Genomic DNA, 24,823 nt, shown 5'->3' with positions numbered 1-24,823 from the left:
TCTCTTACCAGCACCACACGGTGCTTAATAAGACTGTAGTCTCAGGGGACATCTAGGTCATTTGGCATAACATAGTTAATGAAGATAATGCTCTGCATCCTACTTTGTTGAGTACTATCCGGGGTTCTTAAAAAGTACAACTATTGACTCAAGGAATCAGTTGGTTCACATGACTAATGGCCCACATGAGCTACAGTCTCCCCTAGCCTGCGACCACAAGAACCAGACGGTGCCAGTTACCACCACCAAGGGGCACAACAGAAGATCTTGGTTAGAGTGGGAATGATATGTAGAACAAGACTCAAACTCATAAAAATAATATAGGTAGGACAAACTCCCCAACACTATCACCCTAAAACATCCTTTTAACCTGGAACTGAAGCTACTTCCAGAGGTCCCCTTTCAACCAAATAACAGACTGGCCTCTAAAATAAACAATAACACCTGTGAGGAATATGCTTACAATAATCAAATATAAAATGGGCAACATTTGCCCAAAAGCAAAAATGAGAAGGGAGGGAGGGGCAGGGAAACTGGAGAGATGGAAATGAGGACGGCAAGGTGGAAACAGGGACAGCAACCAATGTCCTAAAACAAATTATGTATGAATTGTTGAACGAGAAATCAATTTTTTGTGTAAACTTTCATCTAAAACATAATAAAAAACGTTCAGAAAGACGGGGGAAAAAGTGCTTATTAAACAGACTAAAATTTAGGGTTAAAATGCTTCCCACTTTGCAGATGGCCCTTAATTTCAAGACAAAGCTACTCAGAAATGTCAATTTTATGATATTTTAATGGCCTAGGACTAAGATTGTCACAGGTAATAACAAAGTCAATCTTTAATGCTGCAAGAAGACTCTCACAAGCTAGAATGCCAAGAAAAAATTTTAAATATAAAACAGAAGCTCAAAATGCTAGCCGACCAAGAAATCCAGAACAGCTTCCTCACAGTCACTGAGGAAACACAGGCCCAGGAAGCTGAAGGGATTTGCCCACACCCAGCCCAAGGCAGGGCCTGGCCTGGCTCCCTGGCTTCTTCTTCCCTGTGGGCGGCTCACCCACACCCCAACCCCAGCTGATCCTACTGTCTGCACCTCCTCCTCCAGAATCCCGAAGATTACAAGGAGGGGATCATAAATCATTTTTCGCTCCTGAGTTTATAGCGTTCTTTTCTAAGGAGTTCAAAAGCGCTCAGTAATAAACTAAGGTGACGAGTTTATGCCTTTTGCTTTTAAAATGAAACTTTATTTGAACTCCTGGAGAGACCTTTACGTTTTGTTTTGTTTTTAATTTAGGACATTCTGCTCTTATTTCAAGGCTTTGCCCCATGGCACTTTCTGTGAGAGACTGGTTCTGAGGGAGGGAGGGGGTACACCTGAGCCTGCCTGCTCCGCATCCTGGGTCTAGCCCTCCTCTACTCTCCTACAGACTTTTCTGAAGGCCTGATTCGGCCATGGCTGATAGAATCCTCCCTTCTATGGTTTTCAGCAAGTCTCAACACTGACATGGAGGAGTTCCTCCTGCTTCCTCATTTAACTACTTGTCTGTCGTGTCTTCCTTTGCTGTTGATGTCTCTCCTACTGTCACCTCTTTTGTGGCCTCTAAGAGCAAAGAAATGGATCCCAAACTCCACCATCTGCTGGGGTTCACGCTGCCCACAGGGAGCACTTTGTCCTTCTTTACCCTGGACTCTTGTCACTGCCCTTTGGGGCTCAGAAAAGAGAATACAGTTAGCAAAGAGAACAAAAACGGAAGCTGAGAACAACCAGACTTTCAGAAGATGAGAGAGACACCTGACTCATCACACCTCCCAGGTTTGCAACAAAAGTGAAACTGTCTGGGTTTGTCTGGTCTAAAATTTTTTGCTAATGATTTTAATCAAATGTAAACTCATAGCTTGGTCACCACATAGCTTTTACAAACAAATGTGATGTGTTGCTCTCTGCTCACAACTGGGAGAACCACACGTTTAGCCTCTGGGCCTCCACATTCAATAAATTTTGGCGAATGAATAAAACCCAAGAGGGACTTAATGATTCAATGTGGGTCTACAGTTTTTATTCCCCCTGATAAAACTCTCCAAGCAAAACCACTAGGTAAAACTCTCCAAGTAAAACCACTAGGTTGTTCCAGTCAGAGGCGGAACAGCTGGATTGGGTTCTGTGAGTGACTTCGACAAGTCCCTTCACCACTAAACCATGAAAGAACAGCGGGGTGACCTCGTGTGGGCCCTGTGCCAACACATTTACAGACACAACAGACCCAAAGATGGAGCCCCACCAAACCCGGCAAAGCAACGTCAGCCAAGGAGTCAAGCCCACATAGATTAAGTATTACAGAAAATATTATATTAGGAACAAACTACCTACAAGGGAAGCTCTGTTCCTAACCTTTGAATGCAGCTGGAATTTCTCCCAGGAAAACACTACAATATTCTCATGGGGCTCACTGCTCTCCTACCATCACTAAGCAGCTATGGACAGCCACTTTAATGAAGAAGTATCAGGGCCTGGGCCACCTAAAATGTCTTGAACTACAAACCAAACAGCTAATATTAATCCCTGTGTTTTTTTGCCCTTCAGAAGACACAAAAATCATAAATGGAATGGACCTGTGAGGTCTCCTGGGCTCCAGAGATCTTTCAGGAACCAATGTCTGAGGCATTTCAAAATCTAGCAACCACCTCTTCTCTTGGCTGGAACTCCCAAGACACTGCAAGCTCCAGGAGGTTAGGGACTAGGACTGTCTTTCCCCCAACTATCTCTCACCAATGCCAAGAACAGCACCTTGTGAGAATATCAAAAAGTATTCAGGCAGTAACACCAAGTGGATACCATCTTTCTCTCTAACTAAGATTCTGAAAAACTTTCTCTAAATCATTCTCTTTAACAGAACAGTCCTGGGTAAAACAAACTGTTACTTGTCACATTGTAAGATCTTGGATGAATGGCCTTCCAATGTAACTGTACTTCTGTCTTATGTGTTAGTCAAAGGTAATGCTGACCTTCCTGGCTAATAAGTCTTCTTGGTGGTGGTGGTGGTGGTGTTAAGTGCCACTCATAGCGACCCTGTATAGGGTTTCCAAGGGGCAACTAGTGAGCTTGAGAACCAGGTTCCTTTATCCCATTGAGAAGTCTTCTTAGTACTTCTCAATGGGATGAAAGAACCTGGTTGCACAGCAGGTTAAACATTGAGCTGCTAAACCCAGCAGCCACTGAGGGAGCAAAGTGTGGCAGTCTGCTTTCATAAAGACTTACAGCCTTGGTATCCTTACGGGCACTTCTATTCTGTCCAGTAAGGTCACTGTGAGTTGGAATCAACTTGACAGCAGTGGATTTAAATGGGATGGCTGGCAATAGCCAACAGTAGCCAGCCTCTGTTGAGCACTTACTATGTGCTAGGTAGCACTTTTTAACTTCATCACAACCTTGATCACAACTCATCATCCTATGAGGTATGTTCTACTACAGAGCTGTAATTCCTGACTGCCATTCTAAAACCAGAAATGCTCTCAAACCCAAAAGCTTTTCTGTGATTTGGCAGCAAAACTAAATGGATCTGAACTCATTTGGAGGCAAAGCTGACCTGAATGAGCACTAGGTTATTTAGATTTTAGTTACCCCATTTACTGTTAATAGCTGTATGTTTTGCTACATAAATATGAATGTGTTTGATTACTAAGTGCTGCTCCAGGTCCCCTAAGGGCTTCTTAACATGAAGTATGTGCACATGATACTTTTTAAAACACCCAAATCTCCCAATTCTGTCATATCATGCACCAAGGGTGTCACATAAGGGATTGTGTATCTTTATTATCAACCCATTTCACAGATGGAAGACAGTTAGACTAACAGAAGGGAAGAAACTGGCCCAAGACCACACAATGGACAAGTCAACTCTGAGGCCAGCAATGCCCTACAGAGCCTGTGTGTGTAAGAAGTATGCTGGGCTATATCCAGACATGCCTTAATCTGCACCCCAGGACGAGAGAGACACAGAGAGAGAGAGAGACAGAGAGAGAGAGACAGAGAGAGAGAGAGAGAGAGAGAGAGATAGAGAGAGAGAGAGAGAGCAAGCACACTGTGCCAATACAGCTCTTCTTCAGAACCACGTAAGTGAGGAATGGGAGCAATAGAAGAGTGAGAAACGTCAACCAGAGTCAGAGCCATTGAAGTGGAGGGGTGAGATCGGTGCTTACCTTGCCTAGAACAGTGAGGCACGGTTTTGGGTCCAGTTCTGGCTGTTCGAGCTTCACCACTCCTACCCAGCCATATTCATATAAGTCCTCTTCATCATTGTTATTACACAAGCCCAGTGGGTGCATCTAGGAAACACAATGGAAAAAAAAATGTCAGCGACATAGGCTGCATTTATGCGATTCCTTGTTAGTTTGTTTTTTATCATTTCTCAAATACAACAGTCAAATCTAGCCTCAAAACATGACAGTAGATGGAGGGGAGAGCAGTTTTTCAACCCACAGAAAATGCTATTCAACACAATGAGCCGAACTCTAAGAGAAAACAATCAAGTGACTAGAAATATATTTATGGATACTGTCTCACTGCTTTTGTAAGCAGTGGTCACCCAAGGTGGACACCACCCCGATGAATGTTATGAAAGAAAAACAGCACAGTTCCCATATAAATGTCCATCTAAACAGCTGTGAAATAGCATGAATCTAGCATTACGTTAATTCGGTACCAATTACAGATGAGACTGATTGGATTAGTACCCAATATGGTCTGGTTTTTAAACCTTAAGAATAAGCATAGGACTTATAATCATCAAGGTTGGCAGTCGTTCTTGGAAACCATACACAGGGTCGCTATGAGTTGTAACCAAATTGACGGCACACAACAACAACATCAACAACTTCAATTTAGGTTAAAGTGCCCAGAGAGACATTCAGTGCTTTATGACGAGCCCACTAGCAATAATTACAGAATCACCAACATAATGAAAAGGCTGTTTAGAGGCCATCCTGGGTTACTGGGGGAAATAATGCTTTGAGGTCTTTCCAAAATTTGCCAAGCATAAAGCCAAAGATAGGGTAGCAAAGCATGGTGAAATTTTCACGATTTCCCCTGAGGCCATCTTTTAGCAAAATAATAAATTAGCACACAAAATAAAGGGTATTAAGGACTCCTGGTGTGGTGCTGTAGGATCATCACTGGATTGCGAACCACAAGGTTGGCAGTTCAAACCCACCAGCTGCTCCTTGGAAACCCTATACAGGGTGGCCATGAGTTGGAACCAACTTGACGACACTTAACAAAAACATGGAGTCCTAGAATGGTGCTGTAGGAGAAGCACTGGACCGCAAAGTCAGTTTGAACCACAAGGTCCTCAATTAACTTATTAACCACTCCTCGGAGACTCAGTATAGGGTCGCTATGAGTTGGAACTGACTTGACATCATTTAACCCAACCCATGAGTATCTTTAAAAATTAGGGAGTGTAGTGACTCTGTAGGATAAGCACAGGACTGCAAACATCAAGGCTGGCAGTTCGAGCTCACCAGACTTTCTGTTCTCATATAGATTTACAGCCTCAGAAGCCCTATACAGGTTTGCTAAGAGTTGGAACTGATTTGATGGCCATTAACAAAAGCAACAACGTTGTCCTATTAAGAAACCATCCAGATGAGGCTAAAAGGTCAATAATTGCTCTAAAGCAAGATAAAGGGGACAGGGAGACCGGAGCACTGGAAACAGAACCACCAAAAGGAAATGAAAGAAAATGTTGTTACATGATGAAAAATGGAACTCAATGATGTCACTCAACTAACTGTACAGAAATTGTCAAGGGGGAGCCTAATCTGCTGTGTAAACTTTTCACTGTTGTTGTTGTTAAGTGCCGTGAGTCGGTTCTGACCCAAAGCGACCCTGTACAGGGTTTCCGAGGCTGTAAATCTTTTCGGGAGCAGAAAGCCTTATCTTTCTCCCGTGGAGCAGCTGGTAGTTTCGAACTGCTGACCTTAAGGTTCGCAGCACAATTTGTAACCACTATGCTACCAGAGCTCCTTAATTAGAAACACACTATTGTTTAAAAAGTAGGGCAAGTCTAAGGTTTGTGTTCACAGTTGTATCATGTAGTCTGTCCTTTGAGGCCCCAGATCTCTGATAACAATGACAAGTGAAATCTTTGTGGATCAATGGAACCAGTCAAGAACTTGGCAAGCCTACAACAGTGTTAAGCTTGTTAAATACATACAAGAAATATGAGGGGCCTTCAAAAAGTTTGTGGAAAAATGGAGTTATAAGATCATGGATTTTTTTTTCCCCCATGAACTTTTTTGAAGTTCCCTTATGTGCCCTTAGGTTTATAGCACATTAGAAATACAAGAAGAAGCAACAGTTAAACATTCAGCTGCTAACCAAATGGCCTGCCATAGAAAAGACCTTACAACTGGTACCGTAAAGATTTCCAGCCTAGGAAATCTCATGGGGTAGTTCTGCTCTGTGACATGGGGGTGGCGATGAGTCAGAACAGACTCAATGGCACACAGTATCAATAACTGAGATAAAAGAGACCTGAGAACCTATTGTGATAGACAAAATAATGACTCCCCAAACAGATCCTGGTGTGGTGCTGAGGGATAAAGCACTGAACTGCATGGTCAGTTTGAACCACAAGGTCAGTGGTTCTAATTCACTAGCCGTTCCTTGGAAACCCTATACAGGGTCACTATGAGTTGGAACACACTCAACAGCACTTAACAACAACAACAAAAGATGTTCATGTCCTAATCCCCCAAACTTGGGAATGCATTAAGTGACAAAAGATTTTGCAGGTATGATTTAAGTTTGGGATGGGACGATTATCCTGGATTATCTATCCACGAGGGCCCAATGTAATCACAAAGGTCCTTATAAGGGAAAAAGGGGGGGGGAGGGCAGGTGAGACACAGAGAAAATGTAAAAACAGAAACAGAGGTTGGAGTGCTGTGCTTTAAAGATGGAGGAGGGGGCTATAAGCCAAGGAATGAGGGTGGTCTCTAGAAGCTAGGAAAGGCAAGGAAACGAATTCTCCCCTGGAGCCTCCAGAAGGACACAGCCCTGCAGACCCGTTTTAGATTTATGACCCTAAGAACTGGAAGAGGATAAACTTGGATTGCTTTAAGTCACTACATTTGTGGTGATTTGTTACAGCAGCAACAGAAGCATATACTTGTTTCTTTTACAAATAAGGTGAGTAGCTTTACCAAGATAAGAGCAAATGGCACACCCAAAAGTAACCTCTCAGATTCATGACCCAGTGTTTTTTCTCACTCTACCCATTTAACTTCATCATCCCTTCACCCAAGAGCTGAACATCACCTGACTAGGAGGAAAAAAAAAACAAGTAATAGAATCTTTAGAGGAATATGTTTCTAGCTCTAAATTCTGTGGTACAATCAGGGACGGGCCCTGGTGGGTGAGTGGTGGCCTTCTAGCCTTCCACACAGGAGACCTGGATACATTCCTAGTCAATGTGCCTCATGCATATCCACTACCTGTCTGTCAATGAGGCCTCTGTGAAGCTGAACAGGTTTTAGTGGAACTTCCAGACTCTGATGGACTAAGAAGAAAGGACTGGAGACATCTACTTCTGAAATTTAACTAAATAAAACCCTATGGGTTACAATGCTTCCATCCACAACCAATCATGGGGCTGGAGCAGGATCAGGCTTGGGCAGCATTTCATTTTACTGTGCCGGGGATCACCGTGAGTCAAGGGCCAACTTGCCAGCATTAACAACAACAAAAGTTTAGTGCTAGCATCAAGAAACATTGAGTTGCTAGAATGTTTGGGGGTACGTTGTGGACAACTGCTGAGCCCTAAGTTGAGCTTTGGAAGAAGAGTTAGACTGGTCAGGGTAAAATCAGAGAGGGCAATGTAAGTCTGTCTGGTAGCGCGCCCTTCCTTCCAGGATGGCCTTCCAGGGCAGTGAGCTCAGGGATGGTTCTTCAGTGATAACATGCAAAGCCCTCCGGCTGAAGAGAAGATAAGTAAGGACAGCAAGCCAACCGCACCAAGCTCATCACCTCACCTCCAGGAGAGGGCTCGAGGGCTGGCTCAAGTCAGCTACCATAATCCCAGGCCCAGTCATTTCAACGGCTGTCAAATAAACTGTGGACCCTCTTCTGCAGAATCCCAGGATATTTTTAACCCAGCCACACAACTTGGTGCTTTCCAAATGGAAAGTCACTTTTTGGTACTTACATAAGCATGGGGTTTGGCCAGTGTTGAGGGGAGGAGAGGTACCGTCCAGGTCTAAGACCTTGTATCTATATCAAATCTTAACTGAAGAGAGAAGCCAGACACAAAAGTCCACATAAGGAATGACCCCATTTATATGGAACATGGTTGTTGTTTAGTTCCATAGAGTTGGTTCCGACTCATAGTGACCCTGTATAGGGGTTTCAAGGAGTGGCTGGTGGGTTTGAACCGCTGACCAGGTAATTCAAGCTGACCTTGCAGTCCAGTGCTTTACTCCACAGGAACATAGTCCAAGTCAAACTAGTGGCAGCTGATTAGTGGTTGCCAGGAGTTAGGGGGGCAGAAGGAATGGTGAGTGACTGCTTCATGGGTATGGGGTTTCTTTGGGGTGGGGAGGAGGGAGGAAAATGTTCTGGAATTAGATTGAAATGATGGTTGTACAAAACTGCAAGTGTACTAAATGCTATTGAACTGTACACTGTAAAATGGTTACAGTAATGAATTTGATATTATGTGACCGTCCTGGTGTGGTGCTGTGGGATGATGCACTGGACTACAAGGTCCGTTTGAACTGCAAGGTCAGTGGTTCAAACCCAACAGCTGTTCCTTGGAAACCCTATATAGGGTCACTATGGGTCAGAACTGACTTGACAGCACTTAACCACCACTACCATATACAGAAAATGTTTTTTGTTTTTAAAACAAACCCAAAACTTTATTTAGTGCTTCCTCAGAAATCACTTACAACACAGCTAATACAGGGCAGCGGCTCTTCACCACATGGCATGTTGCAAGTAACTAGTCAGGCAAGTTGAAAACAGGGTTCTCAGACAGGTAAACAACTTCAGGGGGATTTGCGAGTCACAGTAGTTATGCTAAAGCTCTGCAGAGACCTAGAGGTTTTGTTTTGTTTTCTTTTATTAAAAACAACTTACTAGTCCTTTGCTACAAACAAACATTTCCTACCCTTGATTATAAGCACATTTTGCATTTCATAAAGTCACAGTTTCATGGGATGCACTTTGGGAAACACACAATTAGGAGGAACATGTGTGTGAGACTATACCTCATATCACTATATAAGGCAAAACACCTATGGTGCACGGAGTAAAGGAAAAAATGGGGATGAGACAGAGGACAATTGAGGGCAGCTGGAGAAAAGGAGAGGCTGAGAAGGCAGGTGGCAGGCAAAGAGGGAGCAGAGGAGGAAGCCGGGTCAGAACTGGGAGCTAACTGTGAGGAGGAAGTGAGCCTGGCTGGCTGCAGGCTGCTACCGGGGAAGAGCAGAGCTCCTGGCCAGCGAGAGAAATCTGAACTATGATAGCCTCAGACACACTCGCAGGCTGGTGCCAGGCCAGCTGAGTGCCCTGGGCGGCACCCACAAGGGCCGGGTCCCCTTTGCAGGCATCATTCCACTTCCCTCTGAGTCTTCCCCTCACACTGGGGTGACTGCTAGCAGCTGAAAATGTCAGTCCTGTGGAGAGTGTTGACATCTGAACAGGGATCAAAGCTTTCAAACCCAAAGGAATTTCTCAACAGCGCCAAAGAGAGTGCAATTGGTTGGCATAGGTTGTTTACCACGGAGGGTAAAAACAAACTATCATCGACACAATTTCAACTCACAGCGACCCTGTAAGGGCAGAGTAGAACTGCTGTTTAGCACTTCCAAGACTGTCGTTCTTTATAGGAGCAGACCATCTCATCTTTCTCCCATGGAGCAGCTGGTGGTGTTTGAGTCAACAACCTTGCAATTAGCAGTCCAATGCTTACCCCACTGCATCACCAGGGATCCTTCTAGGATGGTAAAGAGGCTACCAAATCATATCTCAGAGTATCAGAAATCTCCCTATCTCTACCGCCGTCCCAGGACCACCCACCCGAGGCTCTCCTGAGCAGCTTACCTACAGGTACCAAACTACTGGTCCTGTCAACCTCATCTCTGATCATCTCCCAAGTGAAACCCATCCTCTTCAACCCCTTTCCTTCTGCTGGTGTTCAGGATTCCAGTTCAAACCCTGACAACAGTATCAGCTTCCTGCAATGCCTGCCATCCCCACCCTCCAACAATGTACTTTCCAAGGAGAGGTTCTCTTTCTAAGCACTCCAAATGGTGAGGGCTTACGAAAATGTTTTATAGGAAAGAAGAAACAGTCCAAACAAAAATACCCATTAGTGAATCAGGCTGTCTTAAAAGAGCTCTGGTAGTGTAGTGGTTATGAGTCGGGCTGCAAACCTCAAGATCAGCAATTCAAAACTATCAGCCATTCCGTGGGAGAAAGACGAGGCTTTCTGTTCCCATAAAGATTTACAGCCTTGGAAACCCAATATAGGGTCGCTATGAGTCAGAACCAACTCCATGGCACACCTCTACCACCACCAAAGGCAGCAGATTCTAGGTAGCAGCATACAGTGCAAGCAAGCAGGAGCAGGTTTTTTCCACTTACTGCACCAACTATGTCCCTATATGTAAATATTTGATCACATTTAATTCTTAACAAGACCTCATGCAAATTGTGGGACTATCAGACCATCAGCTGCTAAGCAGAACTGTAAGTTGGCCCATGAAAGTCATATTAGCCAATGACTGGGTTCCACTCAAAGCCAATGACAAAAAATCTATTTAAGGCTGTAAGAAGAAGAAATTCACACATGAGCTTCTACAAAGAATGACCAAAGAATGAAGGGACCATGGAGCAAAGGATAAAGTCCTCCAGTGCTGCTGAAATGTAAAGGATGTCACATCCTTACTCTATCACGCAGTCTTGCTAAAAACACCCCAACACTGTCCACTCGGAATTTACTCTTTAGTTTATTCTCAGAAATTAGCACAAAGCTGAAACTGAATTTAACTTGTTAAATTAAAAAACAGTTTTGTTCTGGGAAGCAAGGAAGATCTTTGGAGTTAAAGCTGCCTTGTATCTAAGGTTCAAGTCTCAGGCACATTCTCTGGACAGAGACGTCAATTTCTATAAACCTGGATTTTCTCACCTGTAAAACATTTGTCTGATGGAAATGGCTTCTGTAAGGATTCATTACGATACAATACATGCACATAGGAATACAGTAGGTGCTCAATCAACCGGAAAGTCTTCTCCTTTACTTTCCCCTGTTCATCTGCAGTCTGCCTTTGTCTGCAATACTCTGTCCTTTGGAATCAACTTAAAGGTTACCTGCTGAATACACCCATACGGCTAAGTTACTCTAGCTCTGTGATTACATGAGCCTGCAACTAACAACTGTGATCCTAAATGCTTTGCATGATGCTTACAGCAATGCCTTTAACGTCCTCTCTAAGATCGGCACTGCTCCTGAAAGGACATTCTGGCACAGTGGCCCCAGAGCCTGTGGCCCAAATGTGCTCAATAAAGGGTGACTGGCTGACCCAGCAGCCTACACACTGGAGGCAGGATTTCTGTGTGGTGCTGTGCTGTGCTGTGCTGTTTGGGGAAGTTAGTTGTGCTAAATGAGGGACCAGGATCAACATGGCAGAATTTAACCAGACTTCTGCATGAGCTTAAGAAAATCCCTAAGAACTCATAGCCATTGATTATCAAGTCACCCAAGATATTCCCAGGACAAAATTATAATAATAATTTCCTGGGCAAGCACAGGAGTTCGTTCCAGTAATCCACAAGAGCTCAGGCATCGGAGGGCAGCTGCCACTTCCACACACAGAGAACACAGCACTTCTGTACCTCACTCACGTAGTTTTGTGACCAGGCTTTAAAAGGGCAGCAGAGGGGGAAGGAGCTAGAGGGTGTCCTCCCCAATAAGAACAAAGTCTCAAATTCAGGCCAGCTCCAACAAAACACAGAGATAAACCAAGGAAGAAGCATGCGTGGGATCCAGAGCACCGAGAATCCAACAGAGAAGAGAGGTAACGGGAATTCCCAGGATGCTGGCAATGGGAAATCCCAGGATAGGATGGTTGTTTTGCACAAGCCTAGAGAGCAACCCGTTCAGACAGAACCAAAAGGACAAGGGATGGGGAGAATGCAGAAAACCAACAAACAACAAAACCCTGAGACATTATATCCAGGGGGCCTTAGGAGGGTTTGATGATAGAGAGGAATGAAATTATTCTGAACAAGAGAATAAAATGTGATAGGTATGGTAGGAAGAGACAATCATTACCTCAGAGATTTTACACCAGAACATATACCATTATTAACATACATGGAATGGCCTGGCTGAGAATACTGACAACCAAAAATTGTGATATATAACTACAATGAAATACTCAAGAGAGGGGGAAAGTGGATGAGTGAGTGTGTATGGAAGAGAGAGAGAGGAAGATAAAGAGAGAGAAAGACGGAGAGACAAGTGGGAAAAAGGAGGCGATGGGTGTAAGAGAACAAAATCTTTAAATTTCGTAGTAGGAAGCCACAAAATAATTCCAAAGCAGACTAAAAATAAGAAGCAATTGTATAAGCATGTTATTTAGAAATACAGAAGTGACTAGCGAAGAAACTACCAAAGGATTGAAAACCATTGACCCAGGGATGGCAAAGGGTGAAACAGTGGGACACCTTATTGTTTTATGATAAGCTATAAAGTAAGAGGAACACCCTTAAGGAGATGGATTAACATAGTACCAGCAACAATGGGCTCGAACATTATAATTGTGAGGATGGTTGCAGGACCGGGCAGCGTTTCAGTCTGTTGTGCGTAGGGTCGTTGAGTCAGAACTGATTCAACGATAGCATCTAGCAACAACAAGGTACTAAAGACTCTTTTTAAACATATATATATACACTACTTTAGTTAGAAACTTAAATCTTAATGTCTTTATTTTTCTAGAGGCATATTGAAAGTTGATGTGTGAAATTTGTTTTAAACTATTTCAGAGCAAGGTACAAAAGTGAAAATGGAGGAGGTAAAGCAAGTATGGTCCACCTCCAACATCTTCTTCAAGTCTGCTTCTCTAGGCCTCCCCACTTAGACTCTTACTTCTCTGTCAATCTGTTGAGAACTAAATCTCATCAGGGTTTAAACCTCCTGCTTGAAGTCGTGGGGACTGCCATTAGGGGACATGCATTAGGAGGGCAGTGCAGGCGTCCAAGTCCCTCTGTCTGGCCCTCAACCCCTTCCTGGGACTGGCACACAGGTCTCCCTCCACTTCCTGATCTTCCTTCAGTTTCCTCAACCTCCCAAGTTCTGTCCAGCATGCTGTTCCCACTGCCTGGATTACTTTTCCCAACCACTTTTATAAAAGAGTTTGACTCAAAGTTCCCCTCTTCAGAGATATATCTCATAAGTATCTCCGCAAAAGAGAGTCTTCCCACTCCTAGCCTCGTGCCACTTAGGACAATCTGTCCTGATTTTGTCTGTTCTCTTTCAGGTTATTGTTGTTTTTTTAAGGCCAGTATCCACTACTAGATCTGACCCCATGAAGACAGGCAACAGGTTAACTTCTGCTCATTGGTGCTTCCCTGACACTTAACAGTGCCAGGCACCAAATATATGTTGAGTGAAACAACTAAGCTCTAGATCAAAATGGAATTATACACTTAAATAGAGGAAGCCTGCTGTATAGGGCCCCAAAGTACAGCTACCCCATCACCAGGGCTTGAAGTGGATGGCATCTGCACTGCTGGGCAGAGGTCCCTTCCTCTGAGTGCACGTCCTCACTGGGAATGGCAAAGAAGTATTTTGTCAGGCCACATGAAAGCTCCATGGGGAGTGGGCACTTGGAGGAAGACCCTGCCCTGGGACGGCTGCTCTGGGAACAGTCCAGGAACTGGGCCAGGGATGCCTGGGGACACAGCAGAGAGGGGATGACTCAGAGCGACATGGGTAAGAGAACCATCAGCCCTCACCACCCTCACAACCAAAAATAACTCCCAGGTGGCACCAGTGTATGATGTGGAGTTGGGTGTTGAAGAGATGGCAGACACAATAAACACTGAGATTGTTCTGAGAAGCTCAATTTTCTCCCAGAAACAGACAGGTGCCGTCAACTCTGGAGGAGGTACAGACTGTCCTACCTGTGTTTCTGAATAAGGAGCTGCTGTGGCAAAACTGCCAACAAGTCAGGCAAACACCTGTCCATCTTTGAGGTCAGGTATTGAACATGTGGATATAGAAAGATACAACTTCTTCAAATGTCTCAGAGCCCAATGTGGTTTCATTATCACAATTCCATTATTTTCTTAATGGACAAAGAATCTATAGGAACTTCTAAGCCAAAAGACCAAGTCAGACAAGGTTAAATATCTGGAGAAACAGAACTAGGTTCCCTTGAGTATGGTACATCAAGTCATGCTTTGAAACCAAGACCAGCTTCTTTAAGAAGCTTTCAGTACAAAATGCTTGAGCTAGACGGGTGCACTTTTCTACATGTCTGAAAGGGCAAAACTGAAACCAGGGCTGGGTGGTGCTTTTATCCAAGGCTAGAATATCTCTACGCTCTGCTGAGGGTTTAAAATAACTTCAAAAGGGCCGCCTGCTTCTAAGTGGGTTACTGTTACACAGGAGCCAAACACTTCACTAATAGGAGGACGAGACATTTTACTCTGTAATATTATCTCATCCAAAAATTCTTGGGGATTTAAAAGGGAAACTTCCTTCCTTTTGTCCTCTCGCCGCTGGCGGCCAGGGTAGGGTGTCGCTATGGTACAGAGTTTCACATGAATCAGCCCCAGACCTTCTCTTCAAAGGTGCAGTTGCTAAAATCCAGGCTTATAATTTATGTGAAGGATTGAGAAAGGGCCGCTCCACCCATTTGTCTCTTGAATCACGGCTCTTGTTCTTTCTCTGCTCTGTATGAAGAAATGGGCAATTGGACTGCTCTGTGGACAGAGTAAATATTTTTCTGGATCTAGAATCCAGAAGTACCTCCAATACAATTTCTCTCCCTATTGTCAATGCAACTGCAATGGGGATGGAAACAGCCCCAGACACCCAAACAAGGAGCTGACAGGTGCTGCTGTTTGCCTGACATCTCCAATTGGGCATCCTCAACGGTGGAGGGATAGGGGTGATGGTGTGTGTGTGTGTGTGTGTGTGTGAGGGGGTTGTCAAACCAGCCCTTCTTATCTGTTGCTGCTGTTGTTATTGGGTGTCATCAAGTCAGTTCTGACTTAGTGACCCCATATGACAGAGTGCAACTGTCCCATAGGGTTTTCTCGGCCGCAATCTTTACAGAAGCAGACTGCTAGGTCTTTTTCCTGTGGAGCCACTGGGTTGGTTCACACAGCCAACCTTTCAATTATCAGTTGGGTGCTTAACTGCTGCCCCACCAGTCTGTTGAGGACTCTGGTTTTCAGGACATTATCTCTGAAGCTTTCCTTGTGGGTGTCACTTTTAAGAGAAAAACTAAGAACAAGTACCAAAAAGATAAGGGAGGTTGCCAGTCAGAAGTCAATGGGAAGCAGCAAATGTTTCAAAATCCACCTTCTCGTTCAGTATCTCCAGCCCCCTGGAGTTTCATTTTGTCAGCACTTATTTCTGACGATATGCATCTCCACTTAGATGTTTCAGGTACCAAAGAAGAAGAGGCTTCATTAAATAATTTTTAAAAAAGTATTGACTATTGAAAAGGGCCTGCGAGACATGAAGCAAAAATGAGTTGTAATTCTATTCCTTAAAGTGACAAAAGGTGGCTTATATGGCTACCAGATGACAAGTAACATTCCTACGTAGGCTTTCACTGACAAACATACACTTCAAATCACAAGGCAGCTTAATAAAGGACATCCTGATGCTCTCATTAGAAAAAGGTAAGGATTCAAGGGAGTTCTGTTGTGGTGCTGCAGGATAAGCACTGGACCGATAACCAAAAGGTTGGCAGTGCAAACCTACCAGCTGCTCTTCAGAAACCCTATACAGGGTCACTATGAGTTGGAACTGACTCAAAGGCACTCAGTAACAACAACAACAATTAGAGACTTCTGCACATCCAGAATCAGCAATTAAGAAGAAATATGTTTGAGGGGAAAAGGTAAAAATTGGGATTCTCATACTTCCAGATTTCAAAAAAATACTGTAAAATAACAAATCATCTAGGCTGTATGATGCTGGGCGGAAACTGAAAACAACAACAATAACAAAGCAAATAGAAAAGAAATTCCAAATTTACATGCAGACTTGTATAGGATCTGAATATGACACAAATTTGGGCTAACATAAAGATACATGGCTGAAGCATTCATGAATTCAGCTGGGACAGGAGGAAAGCAATGCAGGGGGATACAATAAAACTTAGTTTGGTTGGATAAGTTATTCTGAGACGTGAAGGGGCAACATGAGTTAAGGCAACAGTTTAGGACAAATAACAAACTAAACCCAAACCCACTGCCAACAAGTTGACTCCGACTCCTATGGCCCTATAGGACAGAGTAGAACTGTCCCCACTGGGTTTCCAACATTGTAAATTTTTATGGTGGCAGGCTGCCACATCCTTCTCCTAATTAGCAAACTAGATAGGGGCAAAGAGAGCACCAGTGTATTCTAAAAACATCTACAGGATGATAAGCACTAGGAGAACAAGGGTACAACAAAATGATATGATAGGCAGAGTTAGGGAATGTATACAGCTCTGGTTTGTTTGTTTGTTTTTCTTGTACTCATTCAAACCAATGTTTGCTGAACCCTGAGCTTGTGCCAAACCTTGGGTAGGACCTTGGGCAGAAAAAGGATAACATAGGCCTGGGTCCTCTTACCATGTCATTTGACCATTAGTTTTTGTTTTTTAAGGAAAATCTAAAATGTGTGCACAGATAAGACTGATGACTGAAATGTTAAGTGCACCATGGTTTTTCCTTGAAATGGGCTCTATCACACAATTTCAACGTGACCACATAACATCAACTGTCCACCAGATACACTCCTTTCCCACCACCAGTCACCCAGGCAGGCCCCAGTGAGTTAGTCCAGCAGGGCTACGTGTACCCCCCTGAGATCAAGCCAAGAAAGCTCTCTGTATAAACTGGACAACCAGCTACAGGAACTGCCCTGTGAGCAGACGTTAACTACCAATATGGCAAGGAAGACAAAGAAAAAGGTATCATAAGTTAGCACACAGGCAAGAATCAACTATAAGCACTATTCTAATCAATGAATAGATGTCCTGGTGTGGTGCTATAGGAAAAACACTGGACTGCTAAGCACAATGCTGGTGGTTCAAACCCACCAAGTGCTCCTTGAAAACCCTATGCAGGGTCACTATGAGTTAGAACCAACTTGATAACACTTAACAACAACACAAATCAATGAAGATGGTAGTTTGTTGTTGGGTGCCATCAAGTTGGTTCTGACTCACAGTGACCCTATAGGACATTGTAGAAACCCAATAGGGTTACTACCTAGGCTGTATGAGAGCACACAACCACGCCTTTTCTCCCACGGAGCCACCAGCCCTTTGGTAAGCATTACAGAGCTGAACTGCTATGCCACCAGGGTTCCCAAGTGTGCTTTGATTATCTGAAAAACTTGAGCTGACTCCAGAGGACCAGATGACTACAGAAATATGTTTAAAAGTTATATCATAATTCTCTTTCCTTTGTTCAACACAAAAAACACAGACAAAACCACTACAAAATAAAATGAAAACCCTTTACCTCATGAGAGAGCTTCAGAAAGTTTGTGGGGAAATGGGATTAAAAGATGATGGACTTTTTCCACACACTTTTGGAAGTCCACTGGTACGACTAAAAATAAACGTTCCCAACTATTACAATAAAATACAATTCAGGGACTCTTTATAAAGACAATCTCTCCTGAGATCAGGGGAATTTCTCACAAGAGGCCAATGGAGGTAACAAGTCCAGTTTGTCATCATCTTTGAGTTTTCTTCAGAATGCAAAAAGCCGAGGCAGGCCTCTGAGAGACAGGCTCACTACCTCCCAAGCAAGATTCTAAATTTCTTTTTATCAGAAACTCTTGATAATTGGAAGAACATAAAAGCTGACAATGGAGGAAGGACCAAACATTTGCTTAGCAACTGGTCTGAGATTCTCACTTGGTGTTAGAAGCTGGCTGGCATTTTAGTGTTCAGCTAAAGGCTGTGGCTGTGTGCCGCGGAGTCAATTCCAACTCACAGAGACCCTGTATAGTGTTTCCTAGGCTAGAAATCTTAACAGGAGCCTCATCTTTATCCCACAGAGCGCCTGGTAGATTCAAACTGCTGACCTTGTAGTTAGTAGCCCACATTGCTATGAGAACAGTCTGTCATTTTCCAGTGACACCACCACCAGGGAGCTGCATCATGCACAGACTTGGACTTGCAGCGCCTCTAGCCTGGGGTGGGTCCTAGCACTGCCACTTTAGTCCTGTGAGGCCTTAGCAGAGTTATGTCCCCCATCGGAACGACCATATTGATTCTGACCATCCTGCATTGTTTCCTGGAGATTAAAAGCAAAGTAGGATTATGTGCCTGGGCTGTGGAGTTTTTTGTTGTTTTTTAAAAAAGTAGACAGTAGACATGGTATCTAAAGCACAAGCAACACAAAAAACAATAGATAAATTGGACTTCATAAACATTCAAAACTTGTGTGCTGTAAAAGATACCATCGAGAAAATTAAAAAAAAAAAAAATATATATATATATACAGAATGGGAGAAAATAATTAAAAAATTATATATCTGATAAGGAATTTGTATTTAGAGTATTCACACACCAAAAATTTCCTACAACTCAATAATAAAAAGACAAATAGCCCAACTAAACAATAGGTCAGGGATCTGAATAGAATTTCTCCAGAGAAGATACGCAATCGGTCAATAAGCACATGAAAATATGCTTACCATCACTAGTCATCAGGAAATGCAAATCAAAATCACAATGAGCTACCACTTCACATAACTGTTGTTAAGTGCTGTATAGGGTTTCTGAGGAGCAGCTGGTGAGCTTGAACCACCAACCTTGCAGTACAAACTGACTTTGCAGTCCAACATCATTAACCCACAGTGCCACACCAGGAATCCATCACGCTCACTAGGATGGCAATGATCAAAAAGACAGCTAATGACAAGTATCTAGAATGCAGAGAAAGTAGCATTCTCATATACTTCTGATGATGTTTAGTGCCATAGAGTTGATTTCGAGCCAAAGCAACCCTGTATAGGGTTTTGAAGGAGCGGCTAGTGGGCTTGAACTGCTGACCTTGCAGTTCAAACCAACTTTGCACTCCAGGACATTAATCCACAGTGCCACACCAGGACTCCATACTTCTGACAATAATGTTAAATCTAGCAGTTCCTCAAAAAGAATATGAAACTAAGTATTGGCACTGTGGGGTATGCATTGGGCAGCAAATCACAAGATCAACAGTTAAAACCCACAAGTTACCCCACAGGAAAAAGATGAGGCTATCTACTTTTGTAAAGATTTATAGTCTTGGAGACACTATACAGGGTTGCTACGAGTCTGAATTGACTCAATGGCAGTGGGGTTTTTGGTTTGGGGTATATACTCAGGAGAAATGAAAACACATGTCCACACAAAGACTTATACAGGAATGTTCTAGCCACATCATTTACAAGAGCTAGAATAAAAACAACACAAAGAGCCCATCAACTAGTGAATGGGTAAACAAAATGTGGTATATATAGCCCAATAATGAAACATTCAGTTATAAAAAAGAATGAAATACTAATACATGTTACATGAACCTTAAAAACATTGTACTTGGTGAAAGAAGCCAGTCATGATAGACAGCATACAGTAAGACCAGTATAACTCCATATAGATGAAAACCCCAACACAGGCAAAGGCAAATCTCTGCAGACAGTAAGTAGATAAACGGTTGCCCAAGACTGAAGGAGGGTGGTAATGAAACTAAGAGTGACTGCTAAGGGGAATGGAGGAGTCCTGGTGGCACAGCCAAAAGATCTGCAGTTCAAACCCACCAGTTGCTCTTCAGGATAAAGATGTGGCAGTCTGCTTTCATAAAGATATACAGCCTTAGAAACAGTGCTTATTCTCCAGTGCCACTCCAGGGCTCCAATAAAGATTAAGTAAAAAAACAACAACAAACAAACCATAGTGGGGCAGGCAAGATTCTATCATTATTAGCATGGTATGATGAAAAGAACAAAGCTAGGCTCTACCGTATCAGGCAATTGCTTTATCTCACCACGGTTCACTTTCCTACTCCAGCATACTTTGGAGATAGCATGGGTTTAGTTCCAAACTACCACAATAAAGTAAAAATCACCATTAAACCGGTCACACGAATTTTTTGGTTTCCCAGTGTATATAAAGTTTATGTTTACACTACACTGTAGTCTATTAAGTGGGCAATATGCACTATGAAAACATTTGCAACACTTTGAAAAAATGACCAAAATGTGACACAGAACACATGCTGCTGAAAAAACTGGTGCCAAAAGACTTGTTTTGATGTAGGGCTGCCACAAAACATCGATTTGTAAACAAAACAACCCCAGTATTTTCGAGATGCAATAAAGCGCAGTGTGATAAAATGAGGTATGTCTGTACAGGGAAGATGCCCGCTCCAGCTAATGCCACTGGAGTTGGTTTGCTTTGTAAGTAAGGATTCTCAAGGTAGTGGGCAGGAGTCTGATTAGGTGAAAACAGCTCTGGCCAGGAATACAGCAGTACATGAACACAGTACCAGCACAGCTTCACAGGAGGGTAGGGAGTTGGGTGGAATTGCTACTCTGCCCATTCAATGCCCACAAGGTCACAGAATCAAGCAAGAGACCCAACAAAAGGGTGTGGGAAAGACAAGACACATTCCTGACAAATCCAGAATGGTCAAGCACCCCCAGGGAAGGACAAGGTGACTAGGGTTTGTTAAGGATTCACTTGGTACACCCATCGGCTACAGATTCACCCAGTCCCTGCTTCTCTCTAATTGCTCTGGTGAGTTTCCAAACCAAAGGCTGAGTTAAGCTTGCCCCAGGAAGGGACACTTGATGAGAATCGCTTGATTAAAATGTTCCTGTGTTGTCTGCTACCAGCAGGGGAGGGAGGGGAGCAAACCACAGCAGAGAGTGTTAAAAGCAATAAATTATACACTGGGTTTTGCCACCCTGTATGACCTTGGGCACGTCGCATAAGGGCCCCATTCTCTCTGATCCTGAGAGCAAGGGGAATGCCTGCCACCTGCCTACCTCTTGGTGGTTTGTGGAGGATTAATGAGATAATGTCTGAGCAGTGCTTCGGGCTCCTTGGAGACAGCCACTATGGATCAGGAATTATATTAGCACAAGCTAGGGCAGTTTCTTGTCCATTCCTCGCCTCATGAAGCTACCTATGCTTTCTTTCGTTTGCTATAAATGTTTTTGTTCTAAGACTGGACTGACCAGGGAAGGTCATAACCCAGAGCTGAGTCTGCCCTAGTCTGTCTTATTAAAGCCATTCCCTAAACTCACAGGGCACCTGGAATATTTAGCAGAGCACCCAGTATTTGATGCTACAGGTTGATAGGTTTTTTAAAAAGCCTTCCAGATTTTTCAAAGTTTGGTCTTTTGCTTTGTGTTAATCCCCTCCCCACCCCAATATTTATTCAACCCCCAGGTTACTGTGGGGGAAGGGGGTAGGTTTCTGGAGTCTCCAATTCTCTGTTCTTCTTATTTCATTTTAAATCTATTCAGCAAGTCTGTGTCAGAACTGATGGCCACGTCTTAGCAGTGTTTAATTTCTTGACAACCAACTAAAGAAAGCAGGTGGCTCTTAGTCCACATACAAACAAATCTATAGTTTTCTAAGTGAAGGCTGTATGGGGCATGAGTAAGTCAGAGAAGGAATGTGGATATACACCAGTGTGTAAAAAATGCAGAAAACTGTATTCAACATCTTTATCTTCAAGGGTCTTAATCCAGTTGAATGAAATAGACACTAATTCCTAGAAAGCCCAGGTATGTAGCAGAGTCCAATAAGGGGACCTATTGCAAAGAGTACAGGCCACAATGAAACTAACAGCCCGCTGTGGCATCCTTTCTCATCCACACAGGCCACACACACAAAACTTTAAAGCCCAATTCTTGCGAGTCTTGGCAAAGGCCTTGTGATCCTTACCTTGCCTGGGTAAGGTAAGGATCATAATTTCTAATTGCCTCCGAGGTTCTGAAGAGGAATGAAGCTAACTGCCCTACCCACCCACCCCCACCCCCAGAACAGAGTTACAGAACATACAACTGCTTGGCTGCAGTCTACAATGGACTCCTCAACTGCACCACCAGGGCAACATGTGCTCTGTTGCTGTTGTTAAGTGCTGTCAAGTCGGTTCTGACTCAGAGTGACCCTGTGTAGGGTTTCCAGGAGCAGCTGGTTAGCCAATCTTGTGGTAAGCAGGCTAGTGTTTATCTTACAGCACCACACCGGGACTACACATGTGATATGTAGTTATTGTTGTTTAAATGTCATTGAGTTGGTTTCAACCCATATCGGCCCTGTATGGGTTTCTAAGGAGTGGCTGGTGGTGGGTTTGCAGTCCAGTGCTTTTATACTACAGTGCCACACCAGGACTCTAATAGCACCAAGTGTTGCAGAACAAAACAAAATGCTGCAGAAAACATTTTAAATGAAAGTAATGAAGGTGTTTGGGAGGAAGGGGAATTCAAGACGATCAGGTGTTCACATGAACTTGAAATATCAAGAGTCAGAAGCCTAGGCTTCAAGATGGTCTCTGACACTTATTTTTCTGTGGAATCTTAAACAAATGACTTTTTTTCTCAACATAAATAAGATTTAACTACTGCCCCACATAACTCACAGTTGCTAGAAAAGAAAAGATAAAGTGCTCTCAAGAGTATCAAATATGACTTCAGAAGATGCCATTATGAATTCACCTAAGTCGCTTGTTGTTGTTGTTGTGAAGTGCCGTTGAGTTGGTTCTGACCCATAGGGACCCTGGATAGGGTTTCCAAGGAGCAATTGGTGAGCTTGAACTGCCGATCTTGCAGTTCAAACAGCTTTGCAATCTGGTGCATTAACCCACAACGCCACACCTAAGTCACTTGGAGGTCCGTTATCTCTCCGATCTACCCATTCTTCACCATACCACTCTGCTCACTATCATTGTTCATGTCTCTGAGTCCCTAAGACATTTGGACACTTCTAAGCTTAGCTATAGAGTCCTGGTGTAGCACTGTGGGTTGATGTGTCAGACTGCAAAGTTGTTTGAACTGCAAAGTCAGTGGTTTAAGCTCACCGGCCGTTCCTTGGAATCCCTATACAGGGTCGCTATGGGTCAGAATCTACTCAACGGCACTTAACAACAACAAAGCTTAGCTATGGAGTCCTGGTGTGAGGCTATGGGTTAATGTGCTGAAATGCAACGTTGGCAGTTCAGGCTCGCCAGCCAGTCCTCAGAAACCCTATACAAGGTCACTATGGGTTGGAAACGATACAACAGCACTGAAAAACAAAGCTTAGCTATATGGGTCCTGTAGGATAAGCATTGGGCTGTTTGTTGATCATAGTTGATCATTCAAACCCTCCTGAGAAACCCTATACAAGGATCCTATGTGTTAGAACCAACTCAAGGGCACTTAACAACAAAAACAAGCTTAGTTATAAAGAGTCCTGATGTCTTACTTCTTAAAGCACTTAGCTGCTAACTAAAAGGCTGACAGTTTGAACCCATGAGTTACTCCACAGTAGAAAGCTTTACAGCTCTGGAAACCATTTACGGCAGTTCTATGCTATGAGCTGGAATCAACTCAATGGCAATGGGTTTGTTTTTTTCTTTGTTTTGGCCAAGTTTAGCTATAAAGGAGCCCTGGTGGTACCATGGTTAAAGCACTCATCCATTAACTAAAAGGTTGGCAGTTCAAATCCACCAGCTGCTTCATGGAAGAAAAATGAGGTCGTTTGCTTCTGTAAAGATTACAACCTTGGAAACCCTATGGGGCAGGTCTACTTTGTCCTTTAGGGTCACTGGGAGTCAGAACCAACTCAAGGGCAATAGGTTTGGTTTTTTGGAAGCTTAGCTATTGTATATGTATTCTCTCCCCAGTACGTGGGGTAGGGCAAGCCAACCACCGGCTGTGAATGAAATGAGAATGCATGTTAAATGACAATTTTTAAAATATATTATGAAAAATAATCAGCAAAATTATGTGAAGGGAAGCAATGCAGTCAAATGAGTACAAGTCATCCACCAAGGACAGTGGGTCTTCCATACTAAGAGTGACCGAAATCAGCTGCAAAGTCCTATGATGGTGCTGAGAGGAAGGTCTGAGCAAACAGGATTCTGGCCTGTATACCCAGTACTAGAAACACCCCGACTTTAGAGGGGAGCAACAGGGTAGGCCAGAGGTGAATGCACTGCAGTTTACATCAAACCAAGTCTCCTCTCCTCTTTTTAAAAAATATATATATTTCCCCTAAGAACTTGATTGAACCTCAGCATAGTGATCCTGCTTGGTCACCTTAGAGCAGGTGGTGGGCCGGCAACGTCTGGCGCATGGGGTCCCCAGCTGATCTCCTCCCTCCCTGCCTTCCTCGGATGGCGGCTGTTTATGCTGGACGTGTGGCCAGAGACGGGTAAGGATCACGTGGAACCTCGGCTACTTAAGACAGAGCCATTGCCATGCTGCATTGAGTCTCAATGACTGGTAAGACTGAGGAATTCGCACTGATCACCTAAGACAGGCAGCGTCCCTTAAACAATCAATAAATAAGGAGGATTCAGATGCAGACAGT

General features: G+C 43.5%; 1 protein-coding gene across 1 annotated transcript in view; it reads right to left on the bottom strand.

Moving 5' to 3' along the window:
- Nucleotides 1-24,823, bottom strand: part of ZNRF3 (zinc and ring finger 3) — a 185,113-nt gene that overhangs the window by 62,977 nt on the left and 97,313 nt on the right. Inside the window, exon 2 of the mRNA XM_006869299.1 lies at nt 4,202-4,327. Coding sequence (XP_006869361.1) covers nt 4,202-4,327 — 126 coding nt within the window. The remainder of the gene's footprint in view (nt 1-4,201; nt 4,328-24,823) is intronic.

Source organism: Chrysochloris asiatica, unplaced genomic scaffold, assembly GCF_000296735.1.
Source record: "Chrysochloris asiatica unplaced genomic scaffold, ChrAsi1.0 scaffold00128, whole genome shotgun sequence".
Classification (NCBI taxonomy): Eukaryota; Metazoa; Chordata; class Mammalia; order Afrosoricida; family Chrysochloridae; genus Chrysochloris; species Chrysochloris asiatica.
The sequence above is the reverse complement of the archived record's forward strand: the minus strand, read 5'-3'. Positions and strand labels throughout refer to the sequence as shown.